The sequence below is a fragment of the Harpia harpyja genome, chromosome 10 (genome assembly GCF_026419915.1).
Source record: "Harpia harpyja isolate bHarHar1 chromosome 10, bHarHar1 primary haplotype, whole genome shotgun sequence".
NCBI classification, from domain to species: Eukaryota; Metazoa; Chordata; class Aves; order Accipitriformes; family Accipitridae; genus Harpia; species Harpia harpyja.
Window position 1 is genome coordinate 15,549,501 of NC_068949.1, and position 15,384 is coordinate 15,564,884.

Genomic DNA, 15,384 nt, shown 5'->3' on the forward strand with positions numbered 1-15,384 from the left:
TTAGATATTTAAAGTAAGAGTTCTTGTTCTAAAATTATTTATAAAAAATATTGTGGTTTTAGTGTGCAGCTGAAACTTACAGGTAGTATCCTGGGTAAGCGTGCTGTAGAGCTCTTAATTGTTTCAATTTATACGTACTGTTACTAATCCTCTTAGTGTGCTTGTACATGACTATAGTTTCCTTTTTTATGTGAATAATTCTAGAGAAATGTTCCTCTCAGTGTATTCCACAGAAGTTACAGGAACTTTAACTTCCGATTATGACAGTTTGTTGTTGAGAGATTGAGTACAATTTCTTTCCACTTATACCAGTCAGGATGAGTGGGAGCTGAAAGATGTTCAGACACCTGCTGTTTCAAAGGGAGGTGTCCAGTTGCTGAGTATTTAGGTGGATAAAGGTGAATTAATATACTTTATGCATTCCTTCAAACTAGAATCATTTTGTTGAAGAAATGAGATTGCTTTCATTCTGTCCTGAAGAAATTGTAGGTTTATTCTTATTTGCTTATAATTGTACCGTAAAATATGTTAGCAGCATGATTTTATCTTAATATTGAGGCATGTGGGGTTTGTGTGTTTATATGCTTTTTACTGTGGAAGTCGTACAATTTCGAACTTTTTCAGAATCTGTGTATACCTACAGAGGTGGCAGCCAAAGAAAAATTATTCTAACAGTAGAACAGAACAGAGATCAACACTATAGGATGGTGCTGTGGGGAGCAGGAGCTGCCTGGTGCCCTCAACTTCAAAGGAAAAAAGGTAAGGTCCTTGTACCCGTAGGTAGCTGTAAAAGGATTTTTGTGATGCTATTAACATCTTTAAAATGTGCAGCTGGTAACTTTTTTCCATTCACCCTTTAAATACTTCTCTTGGAAGGGCAACATATTTGATACCAATTTTAACATGTCTTCTCTGTTTAGAAGCAGTGCCATCAGCAAAAGAATTTGAATGCGCTCACTTTAGAAGACTGAGAAAGCATGAGTATTTAGAAACTTGAATCTAGATATAAGATGTACTGGTGCCTAGTTATGTAACTATAAAAAAATCTTGAATGTTAACTATGTTATCAGTTTTGCTGAGTCTTCCTTATTGTTGTCTGGTTTAGCATGAATTGCTGGGTTTTTTTCTAGTTCTGATTTTCATTCTCTGCTTTCCACCTTACTACAGTGTCAGGCTTTATATGCTAACAGTCTTGCTATCAAGTTTAGCTGTAAATGACTAAAAGCATCTCTTGCAAGATACATAGCCTGTGTTTTAGCAGTGACTACTACCAAATTTTTGTTTTATTCCTGGCTTTGCTCTTTTAAAATAAGGCAACTAGGTTTTTGTTAAATTGATAATTTAAGAGTTTGTATTTCTGATCAATGGATACACTTAAGTAAATGCTGTATTACTTGAAGCACTGAATATGTCTGCCTAAAAAGCCAGCTTTTGTATAGCACAAAATAAAACCCAGAAAAGTTAAACAACCTCATAGTGAATCTTTACATATTAAATGTAGACACTCTGAATTCTGCCAGTTCTGCTTCAATTTGTAAGTAATCTCCACTCCTAGAAATCATTTACTGCAAGAACTACCTCTTAAACTACTTGAAGAAGATGGTCCAATTTAAGCATTAATCAATTAACTTTACTGCATAATATCTACATGGCTCTTATTTTTGTGCATACTTCAGAGTAAGTAGGTATATGCAGTTCTTTAGAACAGCTTAGAAATCTTATAGGATTTAGTATGGTAGACTATTATACTTCTCAAAATATAGAATTTTAATTTTTTTTCTCTAGCTGCAAAAAGAAGATACCAAAGATAATTTCTAAGACACAGTAATATATCATCCTCTGATGCTTAAAGCAGAAAGGTATAAGATGTAGGTCTCTGTAGCATTAAGTGTTTGTATTTGATGTAAAGCTTGTGTCTCATTCTCCAGCTAGTATTCTGTTGGCATTTTAATGATTAAAGAATTATCTGAAATTCAAGATAAGAGTGATTTCTCAACTGTTCAAATACTTAATCACAGACAAACCATGAACATTTGATCCCAGTAAGATAGCCAGAAAGATAAATTCACATGATACTAAAGCATACACAACAGCTAAATAGTGTGAGTGGGTTACAGGAAGAGCATGATGTCCATCCTTGCTAGGAGTCATGGCATAGCTGTGGTATGTGTTTACTGGTTGTACTAGCAGATCAGAAACCTCATAGTGTTGTAGAGGAAGGTATGGAGACTTGTGATTTTTAAACTGTCTACATACTTAAGTACATAAGACTATACAGTTCTAGAGCATCTAAAAATTGTTGGCAGTATGTATTGGGTTTGCGCGGCAAGGTTTTGGTAGTCTTGGGGCTACAGGGGTGGCTTCTGTGAGAAGCTGCTAGAAGCTTCCCCCATGTCTGACAGAGCCAATGCCAGCCGGCTCCAAGACAGACCTGCCGCTGGCCAAGGCCGAGCCCGTCGGCAATGGTGGTAACGCCTCTGGGATAACAGATTTAAGAAGGGGAAAAAAGTTGCTGTGGGACAGAAACTGCAGCTGGAGAGAGGAGTGAGAAGATGTGAGAGAAATAACCCTGCAGACCCCCAGGTCAGTGAAGGAGGGGGAGGAGATGCTCCGGGTGCCGGAGCAGAGATTCCCCTGCAGCCCCTGGGGAAGACCACGGTGAGGCAGGCTGTCCCCCTGCAGCCCAGGGAGGTCCACGGTGGAGCAGATATCTACCTGCAGCCCGGGGAGGACTCCATGCCGGAGCAGGCGGATGCCCAAAGGAGGCTGTGACCCTGTGGGAAGCCCGCGCTGGAGCAGGCTCCTGGCAGGACCTGTGGCCCCGTGGAGAGAGGAGCCCATGCTGGAGCAGGTTTGCTGGCAGGACTTGTGACCCCATGGGGGACCCACGCTGGAGCAGTTCATGAAGAACTGCAGCCTGTGGGAAGGACCCATGTTGTAGAAGTTCATGGAGTACTGTCTCCTGTGGGAGGGACCCCATGCTGGAGCAGGGGAAGAGTGAGGAGTCCTGCCCCTGAGGAGGAAGGAGCAGCAGAGACAATGTGTGATGGACTACTGTAACCCCCATTCCCCATCCCCCTGTGCTGCTGGGCAGGGGGGTAGAGTATTCAGGAGTGAAGCTGTGCCTGGGAAGAAGGGAGGGGTGGGGAGAAGGTGTTTTAAGATTTGGTTTTATTTCTCACTACCCTGCTCTGATTTCATTGGCTATAAATTAAGTTCGTTTTTTCCCCAAGTCGAGTCTGTTTTGCCTGTGATGGTAGTTGGTTAAGTGATGTCTCCCTGTCCTTATCCTGACCCGTGAGCCTTTTGTTCTCCCCTGTCCAGTTGAGGAGAGGGAGTGATAGAGTGGCTGTGTGGTGCTTAGTTGCTGGCTGGGGTTAAACCATGTCACAGTAAAAGTTAAATATTTTTCATCTCTTGCTGAAAATCAGTCCAAGCTTCCAGTATACAGTCATCAGACATTCCATTAATGCTTTACACTCATCTGGTTTAAATTACCAAAAAAACTTCTGTAAACTTGATTACTTACAGTTTACTCATGTTTTGTGATCAGTTTTCTAAGCAACAGGGGAATGTTGAAGATGTGAATAATAGGTTAAATTCAGGTATCAACCAAGTATTGTACCCTAGTTGGACTATGTCTTCTACTTCCATATATCCCCTCTTGTCAAGTGCCTGTTTGTTTCCTCCTGTTTTGATTTTCCCCTCAGTGTTGTTGTAGTGTTACTGCCTGAATCTTGCTTGGGGCTGGAGCATACTTACTTCAGAGGGGCTGCAAGATCTCTAGTCAGATATGAGGTGCATGAAACTAGACTGGTGCTCAGAGGAAAAGGGTTTTGGGGAGTATTTTACTATAAAACACTGCATCTGACAGCAGATTTTTCGGGAGCTTGCAATTTTAGCAAGTTACCACCAAAAATCAGACTAATCCAAAATATGAAAATACTAAAACACACTAATAAAATGCTTACACAAACACTGGAATACATAAAAAAAAAAGCCTCCATTTTTCTAGCCTTATTTCCAAAAACAATTATTTTGCTGCAACTTTCAGCTTGAGCAAACACGGGAAAAAATAACAGCCTAAATGGTTATCAGACTTGATTAGTAGGTGAATATTGGATTCTTATAACAAAGTGAAGGACAACCCAAAATGTATTACTCTTCTGTAATCTCCATTTTTAAAGTATTTATGACAGAGTCAGTTGGAAGATGGAAAATTAATTCATATTTTTAAATCGGAACATTGTGGAGATAGAAGATTAAAAAACAGGGACATATTAAAGGTGGAACTTGATTAATAACATGAAGACTTTTTTCTTCTAGACATTGCCAACTTTTCCTTATTAGAGCTGACAAGAAATTTCAGAACTGGTTTCTGTTTCAAAACGTTGAGTTGTCTTGAAAGCTGAATTCCGTACAAGTGAAATGAAAGCATTATTCTGTATTGGGAGGACTCAAGCAGAGTTTATAGGGAAAGAAAAGGAAAAACCCTACATGTCATCAGGCTTGAAATAAAGTTGCCAGAGCTCAGCATATGAGACTGTCTTACTGATTTGTTTCTCAATCCTGTAAGTGACCTTGGCTTTCTATAAATTAACCAAGTTATAGACAGTAAATGCTTCTGTTTGCTTTTTTTGTTCTGTAGATCACATATGGGACTTCAGATACCTTCTGGTCCAACATAGTTCTGTCTCGGGTGACTTTGAACTGCACACAACTCCATGGTCATCCTATGAGTGCTTGTTTGATGATGACAAAAGGGCAATTGAATTTAAAGAAAAGTTTCAGAAAAGCAAAGCGTCCCTCATGCAAATGACAAAGCTCTCAGCACATTTGGAGGAAAAATGCTCAGGTAAAGTTATCGACAGCTCTGTAATGTCTTGTGCCGTGCATAACTAAGCAAAATAGATGCTTTGTTGATCAAGTAAAATACTTTTTTGCAAGTTAGCACAGTTCTGGGAGTCTGAATTTGTTCTGGGGGCTGCTGCTCAGTACCTAGCCAAACTGTGAATGCAGCCTTCATTCAGTGAGCCCAGAGGTGAGATAGATGTGGTATATGGTACCGTACAAAGATAGCTTTGGAACATAGGGAGAAATGCTGCCTTTTGTTGTCCATACAAGCCAGTCTAGTAATGATGCGATTAATTGCTGAAAGTTTGTTGAATAGTATTTCTCTGAAACTGGAATTCTCTAAGGCAAAAGTAAAATAGCTACTGCTATTGAAAACTTCTTACAAAAGAACAAATAAAACATTTTGCACAGTTATCCCCTCCCAGATAAACCTAGAAGATTGCTAAGGTTGGTGTTAAACATTAAGAAGTAACTACACAAAGTTGGTATTGCAGCATCTAACTTTAGTTTATGTATAAATAGTAGAAAGCTAAGTTGTAAAACTATGCTTTTCAGTGTCTCTGAATTAGCGTAGAGGAAAAGCAATTGGAAATTATTTGCACAATTCTGATCTCTTGATTTCTTACTCAGGGTCTTCTATAGTGGCATCTACCACAATAGTACCTGAAAATATAGTACTTCTATACATTTTAAAATAATATTTAACCACAATGATTTTTCACTGCATATATCATCTCTAAAAATATGAGCATGTGCTACTAAAGGAAAAAAAAATTCAGAAAGTTTTACTGGTAATGATTTTGGTTTTGAATCAGCTGTAACCCTTGCTTTTGCTTTCAGTTACATATAAAATTGAATGCAGATTTGATTGAAATTGTTTTTGTAGGAGTGATTCAAGTGAAAGCCCGTATCTTGGAACTGAAGTTTACCATTTCAGCTGGTCAGTACAAGCAACTCATCTTCCATGCTGACACTTCACTGGAGTGTGTTTTGGCTTCTCTGCCTATGATTACATATTCAGGTTGTGCTAAATGTGGTTTGGAACTACAGGCAGATGAGAACATGATCTACAAGCAATGTGTTCGATGTTTGCCATACAACAAAGTAAAAATGTTCTACAGGTAAACAAAACTAAAATAATGTGTACTAGTAGGGAAGTAAACTATGACTTTCTCCATTTTAAGTTCCCCCATATATAAAATTCTGTATTTAAGGTGTGGTTAGCAATTCCTGGTTTTCTAATGAATTTTCAAGGAGCTGTTCTTGAATTTCTGTATTATATTGCCATTATTTATAAGTGATATTCTTTGTTTAAGTCTAACTTTTAAATTTCTTTGAATACTACATCTGTATTGGGTCTGGCTGAGATGGAGTTAATACTCCCTATAGCAGCCCTCATAGCACTGTGCTCTGCATCAGTAGCTAGAAAGGTGTTGGTAACACACCAGTGTTTTGGCTACTGCTGAGCAGTGCTGGCACAGCATCAAGGCTGTCTCTCCAACATTTTTGCCCCCCCCTCAATGGCAGGCTGGGGCAGGGCAAGATCTCGGGAGGGGACATAACCAGGACAGCTGACCTAAACTAACCAAACAGATATTCCATACCATATGACGTCAGCTCAGATATAAAAGCTAAGTAAAGGGAGATGGAGGGGGGGCATTTTTGTCTTCCGGAGCAACCACTACGCGTACTGAAGCCCTGCTTCCCAGGAAGTGGCTAGACATCACCTGCTGATGGGAAGTAGAGAATAATATCATTTGTTTTTCTTTGCTTTTGCGTGTGACCTTTGCTTTCACTTTATTAAACTGTCCTTATCTTGACCCACGAGCCTTTTGTTATATTTTCTCCCCCCTGTCTAGCTGAGAAGGGGGAGTGATAGAGCGGCTTTGGTGGGCACCTGGCATCCAGCCAGGGTCAACCCACTACAACATCATACAGTAACATTTCCCCAGTACCGTGTCAGTAAGTTAAGGTGGAGTAGAAGCTTGAGGACCAAAGGAAAACTCCTTGAGTGTCTTGTTTCAGCCTAAGTTTGAAATAGTGAACGCACAACCATATTTTTAAACTGATTAATCAATTTTAGCCTTGCAGAAATAATATTAACAAATGTTTTCAATAAACATCCTCACAGAGAGCAGAGATACTAAGTTCTCAGCAGATGGCACTATGAGACACATTTATCGCTCTCTACAGCTACCTGAAAGGAGGTTGTAGTGAGGTGGATGTCAGTCTCTTCTCCAAAGTAACAAGTGATAGGACAAGAGGAAAAGGCCTCAAGTTGCGCCAGGTGAGGTTTAGATTGGGTATTAGGAAGAATTTCTTCACAGAAAGGGTTGTCAAGCATTGGAACAGGCTGCCCAGGGAAGTGGTTGAGTCACCATCCCTGGAGGTATTTAAAAGATGTGTAGATGTGGCACTTCAGGACACCGTTTAGTGGTGGACTTGACAGTGCTAGGTTAACGGTTGGACTTGATGGTCTTAAAGGTCTTTTCCAACCTAAACAATTCCATGATTTACTTAATAAACTAAACAGATCCAGCTGATGTAGGAACAACATTATTAACTAATTGTTCAATTCTTAAATTTATCTTGGGCTTTTGAAATATAAGTATCATAGTGACTTGAAAGATGTGTAGGTAGAGGAGGTTAATTGACACAACTATAGACATAATAGAATTCTAGAATATATAAATTTTCTACCAAAATTCTTTCTAAAATTATTTCAAAACGATTTCATAGTGAGTTTAATGAATCATTGCGTACTCAATAGTTTGTCACTTGGCTTTGATTTAAATACTAGAATCCCATTTGTCTAACAAAGGAGCAACTTAGTCTTTTTCCTCTAGGCAAAATAGTCTTACAGCTTTAGGTTTATATGCTATTTCTTTTCCTATGAGGGAGGATTAAGTGCAAGGAGATTTTTTTAACTGCAAAGATTCCCCCTCTTTCATAGGGTTATGACCTTTCATGTGGTCCTGAAAGACCTCAATTTACTCTGTTGCACAAAAGGTGATAGACAAATGATAAAGTTTTCCCATGTTTGTATTCACAGCATGTGAACACATATTGATGTGGAACTTAAATGAACAACTTTTTCAAAGAAAAGTCTGTCACTTTCGTACTGAAATTTTGCTCTGATTAGTAAGAATGCATCTCCTTGGTAGTATTTCCAAATTCTGTATTGTAGGATAACTTAGCACATTTACATCTTAACAGAAGAAAATCTGTCTCTTGCTAATGAAATACCTTGTTAAAATGAAATTAACTTATTAACTAAATATGCTGTCCTAGCATTGTGCTACTCAACAGCTTCATGTATCAGTGGTCAGTGTTAGTCTTGTTTATAAAACTGTATGCACAACTAGTAGAAAATTACTTTTTTTTCTGTAGTTTGCTAATTCATGTCCCCTTATCTCAGATTGGTTTTAATCCCTCAATATAAGGAGGTAGTAAGTTCAGTATGCTCTATTTCTAGCAATGCAATAGCTACCAGCATCTCCTTGGGAGTAAAATCTGCATATTGTTTTTCTACTTAGTATGAGCAAATGTAATAATACTAAACACTGCAGACTTCTTAAAACATAGTATTAGTCTGTAATTTGATTTGCTTCTTTGTGATTCAGGGAATGTAGTAACTTATTAACTTAACATAGAAATTTTATTTTAACAGTGAATATTTAATATATGAAATAGACACTATGATAGGAAAATAGATATTATGACAGGATCTCAGTATTTAAGAGACTTGCATAGCATTAAAATCTCCCGTTTCAATACTGTACGTCATTGAAGTCATCCCTTATCTTTTCCCTTTGAAATGCAGGAGCCCAGTTTTGTTCATCTGCTGTGATTATAATGAAGCTCATCTTTTCCTTCAGATGCTGAAGATACAAGCTTCGGATAGATGCATGTCTATATGCCTATAGCTTGCTTTTTTTTCCTAAGCTAGATGCTCAGAACACTGAACACTTTAACAGTAGCAGTAATAATGAGGCAGAAGATCATAGAAACTTACACTTTACAGAAGTGCTGTCATATAATGTGTGTAAATATTTCCATATTCTTTTTGAGCTAGAACTATGAATATCAAGCTAGAAGAAATCATGAAAACTAAGACAAGCTAAAACATTTTGTATTTCAGAGATCACCTCCTAGATTTCAGGTATCACAGATAGGTCCTTGTTTCTTACATCTGTCTTTGCCCAAACTTTCAGTTTCCTAGCATCTTTTCCCTAGAATTTGGTATGATGGTAGTGTTCCCTTCACATAGTTCATTTTTTCAGTCTATACCAATGAGTGTTTGTCATTCAAAAAGATGAACATTTTAACAGTAGCAGTAATGAGAGAGGAGATTCCTGGTACTTATGCTCAGTGGGGATTGAATCTAACCCTTCTGTAACAGTGGAAAAGTCCACCAGCTTCACCAGCTTTGTATATAGGTACTAAAGACTCTTTACTTGGTAGCCTCTAAGGACTATTTTAGTAGAACTATGTATGCCTTTAGTGAAATTTAGTTATATCCTTAAATATGTTTCTAACTGTTTTACAATTATTTAAATTCACCATATTAAAACCAGTGGTATTTAAGGAATAAAGTTAATTGCAAAATTGAATTTTCTGTGGCCCTAGTGAAAGAAAATTAACAATGCTAGGCTCTGTTTTGGAGGCTGTGTTGAATTTTCTGTCTCCCCATGACAGTTCACTCTTATTGAAGTAAATAGGATTACCTGAAAGAAAACTTAGATGACCTTAAGAACAGAGTATGAACTGAGAAACAGGTAGTCAGCATATAATAACGAGGAATGAAGCAAAATTAATCTTTCCTAATGCATTACTTGGTTTGTGAGTTACATCTGTAGACTACATTTGCTTATGGTTTTGAAAGCTTTAAATTTTGCAGTGTCTCTTAGTACATTTCTCTGTGAATGTATTTGAGTTAATTATACTCTTTCTAAAATGTTAATTTAGTATTTCTGGAAGTCATAATAACTTTCATGTATTTCAGCATAAATTGCCTAAACCAAAATACATTTCTTCAGAGATTAAATAGCAATGGCCCACAATTATTTGGGAAGCTGAGCGTGTAAGTGTACTGTTGTTATGCTTGCTCTCATGAAGGGAGCCAGCGGTCTTTAATGACTACAAATAGTCTGGGCCATGGTTTCTGTCTAAACCAAAAGATTTGAAATAATCCCACGGATAATCAGACATGGAGTTCTCTTATCTCTTTTGATCACTTCACTTAAGATCATGAAATTTAGCAGTAGTTTTTAGATTAACAGATGGCAGGTCAAATGACTTGCCTACTGGGAAAGTGGCATATTTGCAGTCAGTTGCCTTTGTGCCTCACAGGCATTCAAATTAATGCTGTTAGGTATATTCTGCATCACGCTAACTAAATTAATAACACTCATTTTATTACTATATTTAACATATACTGTTTTGGTACTGTTCCAAGATTGCTATAACCAGGATTTACATTATTGTCATAGGTCCTGATGTTCACTATTTTAGTTTCTTCTGTAGAATGGTCAGGATGTGAGCATTGCATCCTGCTTTGATCAGAGCAGTGCAGATTTTCTAAGAAGTGTGAGTATTGTGATGGTGCAGATGTTGCAGGTCAAATTGTAAGTAGTCTCAGGGCAGTCAAAGAGCATATGTTGGGTAGAAGCTGTATTAGCTGTATAAACGATTAGGCTTAGTAAAATCACTCAGACGCTTGAAAGCAAGCAGAAACTACCTGTTGAACATCACTATAGAGGACTGCTAATGTATCATCATCTCACAGAAGCATAGCAAAAACCAATAGCAAGGACTTATTTGGGGGAACAATAAAAAAGGTATGGCATCAATATTGACAGGTTGAAAAGACAAACACTTGAAATATAGGGAATACCTGTCCTAAAAAAAGGATCACTTCTTACCAGTTGCTTGTCATCCAATATCACTTTTGAATCATGTGAAACAGCAAAATTTTGAAAGACCAGTGCTTGTGGGACAGCAATCCCTAACCAGTTTCATTTCAGACCTAATAGGAATACTATTGACCATGTGATTTCCAGGAAGAGGAGGGATTTTTACTTGTATGAGAGTATTTGAAACCATTTGGTATTTGTCATAGTACAAAAGATACTATCTTGGTATTGTGTAGTGGCTATGAAGTGGTGTACTAAGACAATATTAGGTGATGTTGATACAGATGATACAATTCCAAGTGATACAGCTAAGCTTGTCTCCCTACTTTGCATTTCAAATCTCTATGTACCCCTTGTATATTTGTAGGTACATATACTTACATATTAACATTTATACTTTATATATTTAAAGTTCAAAGCCATAAATGACATAACACTAACTTCATAACAGTGCAGCTCTCATCTTCTGGGAAAAGACTATTGCCTAAGCATTGTTTTCTGCAGTTCTCTAAACGTAAGGCTTACTTGATAGGTTTAGAAGTTATTTTAACATTGAGTAGTAAATTCAGTATATATCTCAAACTCATTCCAGCTCTACAGATTTGACAGAGATGAGTGCATAGAGATTTTCTAGTTCTTGGTGTTATGTTGGAAGGTAATATTACATTGTATTACTTTCAGAAATTTTGCTTCAATCAAAGAAACATAGCAGCTAACTTTCAAGAGTTTTTTGTTTTCTGATCTAGACCTGCTTTGATGACAGTAGAAGATGGAGGGTATGAAATCTATGTTCATGTGGTGTCTGAGTTGATGGAAAAAATCTTCCTCAATATTCCTGCAGACTGGCTGAGCAGATTAGTAGGTACTGTTTCATGAATTACTTGTGATAGAAACAGGCAGCAAAATTCACAATGGAAGTAAAATTATTAATTATTGACAACTTAGAATTGGGATGAGATTGTTCTGGAAATATGATGATTGCTCATAAGTAAGTCTTGTATAAGACAAAAAAACCAACCTGAAAGAGAACACTTCAGTTGCTGTCTGACAAACTCAGAAGTTCAGAGTTGAGGGAGCAACAAGAGGTGAGATGATATGAGCATTTATTGTATGTTATATAACTAAATATTCGGTAACTAAATGGATTCCTTATATGCAAAATAGAATCTCCTAGCAGTTTTTAGAAATAGCTGACATGCTTTCATGATGTAAATAACTGAGCAGTGTTTCAGATGAGCTTTCTTTGATATGTCCTGTTTGACTTCTTGAGAGGTGTTTTACATTACTCACAGGTGTTAGTTTAATGAGAAACAGTCTTAGCACATCTGTTTTTAATGACTTTTTAAAAACAAAGTTAATTTTCTATTCAGACATTGAGATACACTTCCAGTAATTCAGTGTAGCTTTCATGGAGGTGGAACTTGAATGTTAGGTGCTATTGTGAAAATAAAGAGTAAATTGGATTGTTCTGTCTTTGCAGTGCCCTCTTCAGATATGATCTACAGCACAATAGTAGCAGATCTGTGTCATTTGCTGCTATCAGATAAGGAAGCATCCTATTTGTTGGAAATTAGGAGCCATTTTGTGCTAGATGAAAACAGCTATCCTTTGCAAAAGGATTTCCATCTGCTAGATTTTCATCCTGATCTTTGAAGTGTTGACCTCTGCAATAACTGAGTAACAGAGACTGTAGGAACACACCGATGGCAAACAGAAGAAAAAATGAATTAGCACAAGGAAGCAAATCTCTTTAAAAATACAAGAAAGGATTTTGTTTTTAATGTATACAAAAAACACCCAAAAGGACTGGTATGGAATGTCTGCTAATAGCACATACTGCTGCTGTAATACTGATAAATTGTCATAAAGTATATTTTTATACATACATTTTTATCTTAATGAACTCTTACTGGGTATCTGTTTTCCTTTTCTCCCCAGAAAAGGTCACTAGTACTGAGAGACTGCATTTTTCTCAGATATGGCAGATTAGAGGAAGACTGCCACAGTTCAGTAATATTTTAGTTACAAGGTTTTTGTTTTTCTTACCCTATATGCTGTCTGTAACTTGGTTATGTCTTTGCTTGCTTTGCTGTTGTGGTTGCTTTCCTTCTTTTAACAGCAGAATTTCTGCCATTGTTTTCTCTTGTAAAACAGAACCATCTCACTGAACCTAATTTTGTGTATCTAGAAGTTATTGCACCAATTTAAGAGGTTTTAAACAGTTTAAACTGGTGCATTCTTTCGTGGACACTTTAAATGATTTAATTGTTGTAGTATTTATTGTTGTAGTATTTATCCAGCATAAGCTGGCAAATAAACTTAATCACCTTAAGCCAATTTAATCAGTTTAACACTGGTCTGCAACATTTTCTCCCAACTTGATCAAATTTAGAAATTAATTTAATTCTTTTTGAAGTCTTACTGTATTTTGATAGTGATTTTTATCAGTAAAAGACTGAGTAAATGATGACTGCACCTGACTTCATAAAGTAACAATCTCTCAGGCTTCAAACAGAGCTGTTTGATAAATCGAGTTGTCAAATGGAAGTAATATGACTGTTGAACAGCTTTCATGTGCTGTTTCTTGGAAGTGGCTGCTTACAATTGAATAATGATGTTTCTTGGTGCTAGTTTGGATTCTGTTGTATCTCATGGGAAACCAGTTTGGGAGTGGTGGTTTTTAATGATGTTGATTAGAGCTATGTGTAAGCCATGCATTTTCTTGTGTACCAATAAAGGGAAAGGTAGTAATGTTTCTGATCAGTCTGGCAGCAAGAGAGAATCCTAAGGACTGTTGGATAGCATTGAAGAAATGAATTCTCAGCTGAAGTTTCATGAGGTCACTTATCTTATTTCTGTATTTAACTACTTGTGTACTGATCAATCTGGTCAGAGTCTGTTGATCAAACAAGTTCGTGCAGCTCTGCTCATAGCAAACTTAGTCTTCTAGTTTAAGCTCTAGCCATCTTGTGATAAAATAATTCCCCAATATTTTTGTCTATCTCTGAAACAGTGTCTTAACAGTTTTGTCAGTGAGCTTAGAAATGCTGATCTTATGCCAGCAAAATCAATTTCCTGCTGTGCTAAGATACCTGAGACTAGTATAAGACAGCACAGTGACACCAAAAACTATGCTCAACACTAGCACCACTGGTGTGCAAATCATGTGCAAATGGCAGGACAAAATCTCCAGAAGAAACTAGGTAGCCCCTTATACAAAGGAAATACTGCAGTCTCTCTCTAGAGGAATGATAATTTCCACAATGTTGAGCCTAGGGCAAGGGAGGAACCAGTCACAGAGGAGAATTGTAGTGTCCTTGTCTGATGATCAAGAATGAAAACTTACTTTTGCTACTGTTAATAAATAGTGCCTAAAGATAATATGGAAAAATCACAGCTTTGTAGAATGAGAATTCAAGAGACTTGCAATGATTGAATTTCACCTCACTTGTAAAAGCACTTTTTTAGTTTCATGTGACCTGGCAAAAACAGGATGACATTGTCCCATCCAATCACCTTGGGGAAAGTCCTAAGCATCTGTGCCTTTTATACCTTATTCTAACTATGCTTTACTCGGTAGTGTCTGATTCTGGAATGTGAATTTCTTAATGCCAGGGAAGACTATATTGAAGGGAAGAGCAATTTCAGTGTTTGGGTTTAAATGAGATATTAGCACTAATGCTGATCCTGTATGAGTGAAAACATTCTCAGAGCATTTTGAGTTTAGTAAGACTCTTGAAAACCAGACATTGATTACATTAGAGAAATCCTAAAGATTGTTTTACATCCTGTCAATATGTGGTCTCATTAGGATGATTTGATAACTTTGGGTGGAAGTCATGCCAGCTGGATTAGTGAGCTGTATGTGACTAACCAAGTTCTACGTACTGTGGTTAGATCTCTCCAGCTGACTTGGACCGGACTGCCTCATTCTCTTGTCATGATTTTTCAGATCACCACTCTGACTCTTGTTTAACAGTATTCCTTCTTGAAATCCAAGCTACAAACATGACACCATAGTTCAATGTTAACTTGAAATTTACCATAATTCTATAGTTTCTTTGGTTCCTAGTAATTCTGTGTAAAATTTCTAGGTCCTGCTGCCTTCAGACTTCTCTCCCTGCCTTTCAAACAGGAAACCATTTCACTTTCTGTGCCTCTGCCTGAGATAGAGATTTCTTCTGAAGGAGCTTTTTGATCCTTTATCACCTCTAATGCATTTTGCTCCCTTTCAGTTTCATCAAGCTGCTGCTTTTAGAATGTACTATTAGAAGCAAGCAATTATCAAATAAATCCATCTGGTTTCTCATGTCCTCACTTAGAGGAAGGATAGAGTAGTGCAGATAGCACTGATCATTAGGCTTACTAAAACACTAGTATAGGTATAATTTTAATTGGGAGAGAAGGTAAGGTAGAGAGTAATCCACAAGGCAATATAAATAAATACTCTGCTTGAGTAGTGGTAGGGCTTCTCTTGAGATCCTGTTCTCTAGAACAAGAATGTAACCATTATGTCTGTTCTAAAATGGTGGTAAGTTGCTGCTTACTGTCATTTGATGGGGTTGTACTTTCATTAAGTTACATGCTAGATTTATTGCAGAGCTTTAGGAATTCC

General features: G+C 37.2%; 1 protein-coding gene across 13 annotated transcripts in view; it reads left to right on the forward strand.

Moving 5' to 3' along the window:
• The window catches only part of SHLD2 (shieldin complex subunit 2), a 44,632-nt gene extending 30,880 nt beyond the window's left edge, over nt 1-13,752 (forward strand). For 10 of the 13 annotated variants that reach the window (XM_052798820.1, XM_052798821.1, XM_052798819.1 and 7 more), the window contains 5 exons: nt 625-759; nt 4,649-4,855; nt 5,741-5,975; nt 11,516-11,631; nt 12,250-13,752. In XM_052798820.1, coding sequence (XP_052654780.1) covers nt 625-759; nt 4,649-4,855; nt 5,741-5,975; nt 11,516-11,631; nt 12,250-12,422 — 866 coding nt within the window. In that variant the 3' untranslated portion in view covers nt 12,423-13,752. Of the gene's footprint in view, nt 1-624; nt 760-4,648; nt 4,856-5,740; nt 5,976-8,677; nt 8,899-8,929; nt 10,198-11,515; nt 11,632-12,249 lie in introns of those variants that run through there. The other 3 variants (XM_052798826.1, XM_052798827.1, XM_052798828.1) reach the window with 3 other exon arrangements.
• The last annotated feature ends 1,632 nt before the right edge of the window (nt 13,753-15,384 follow it).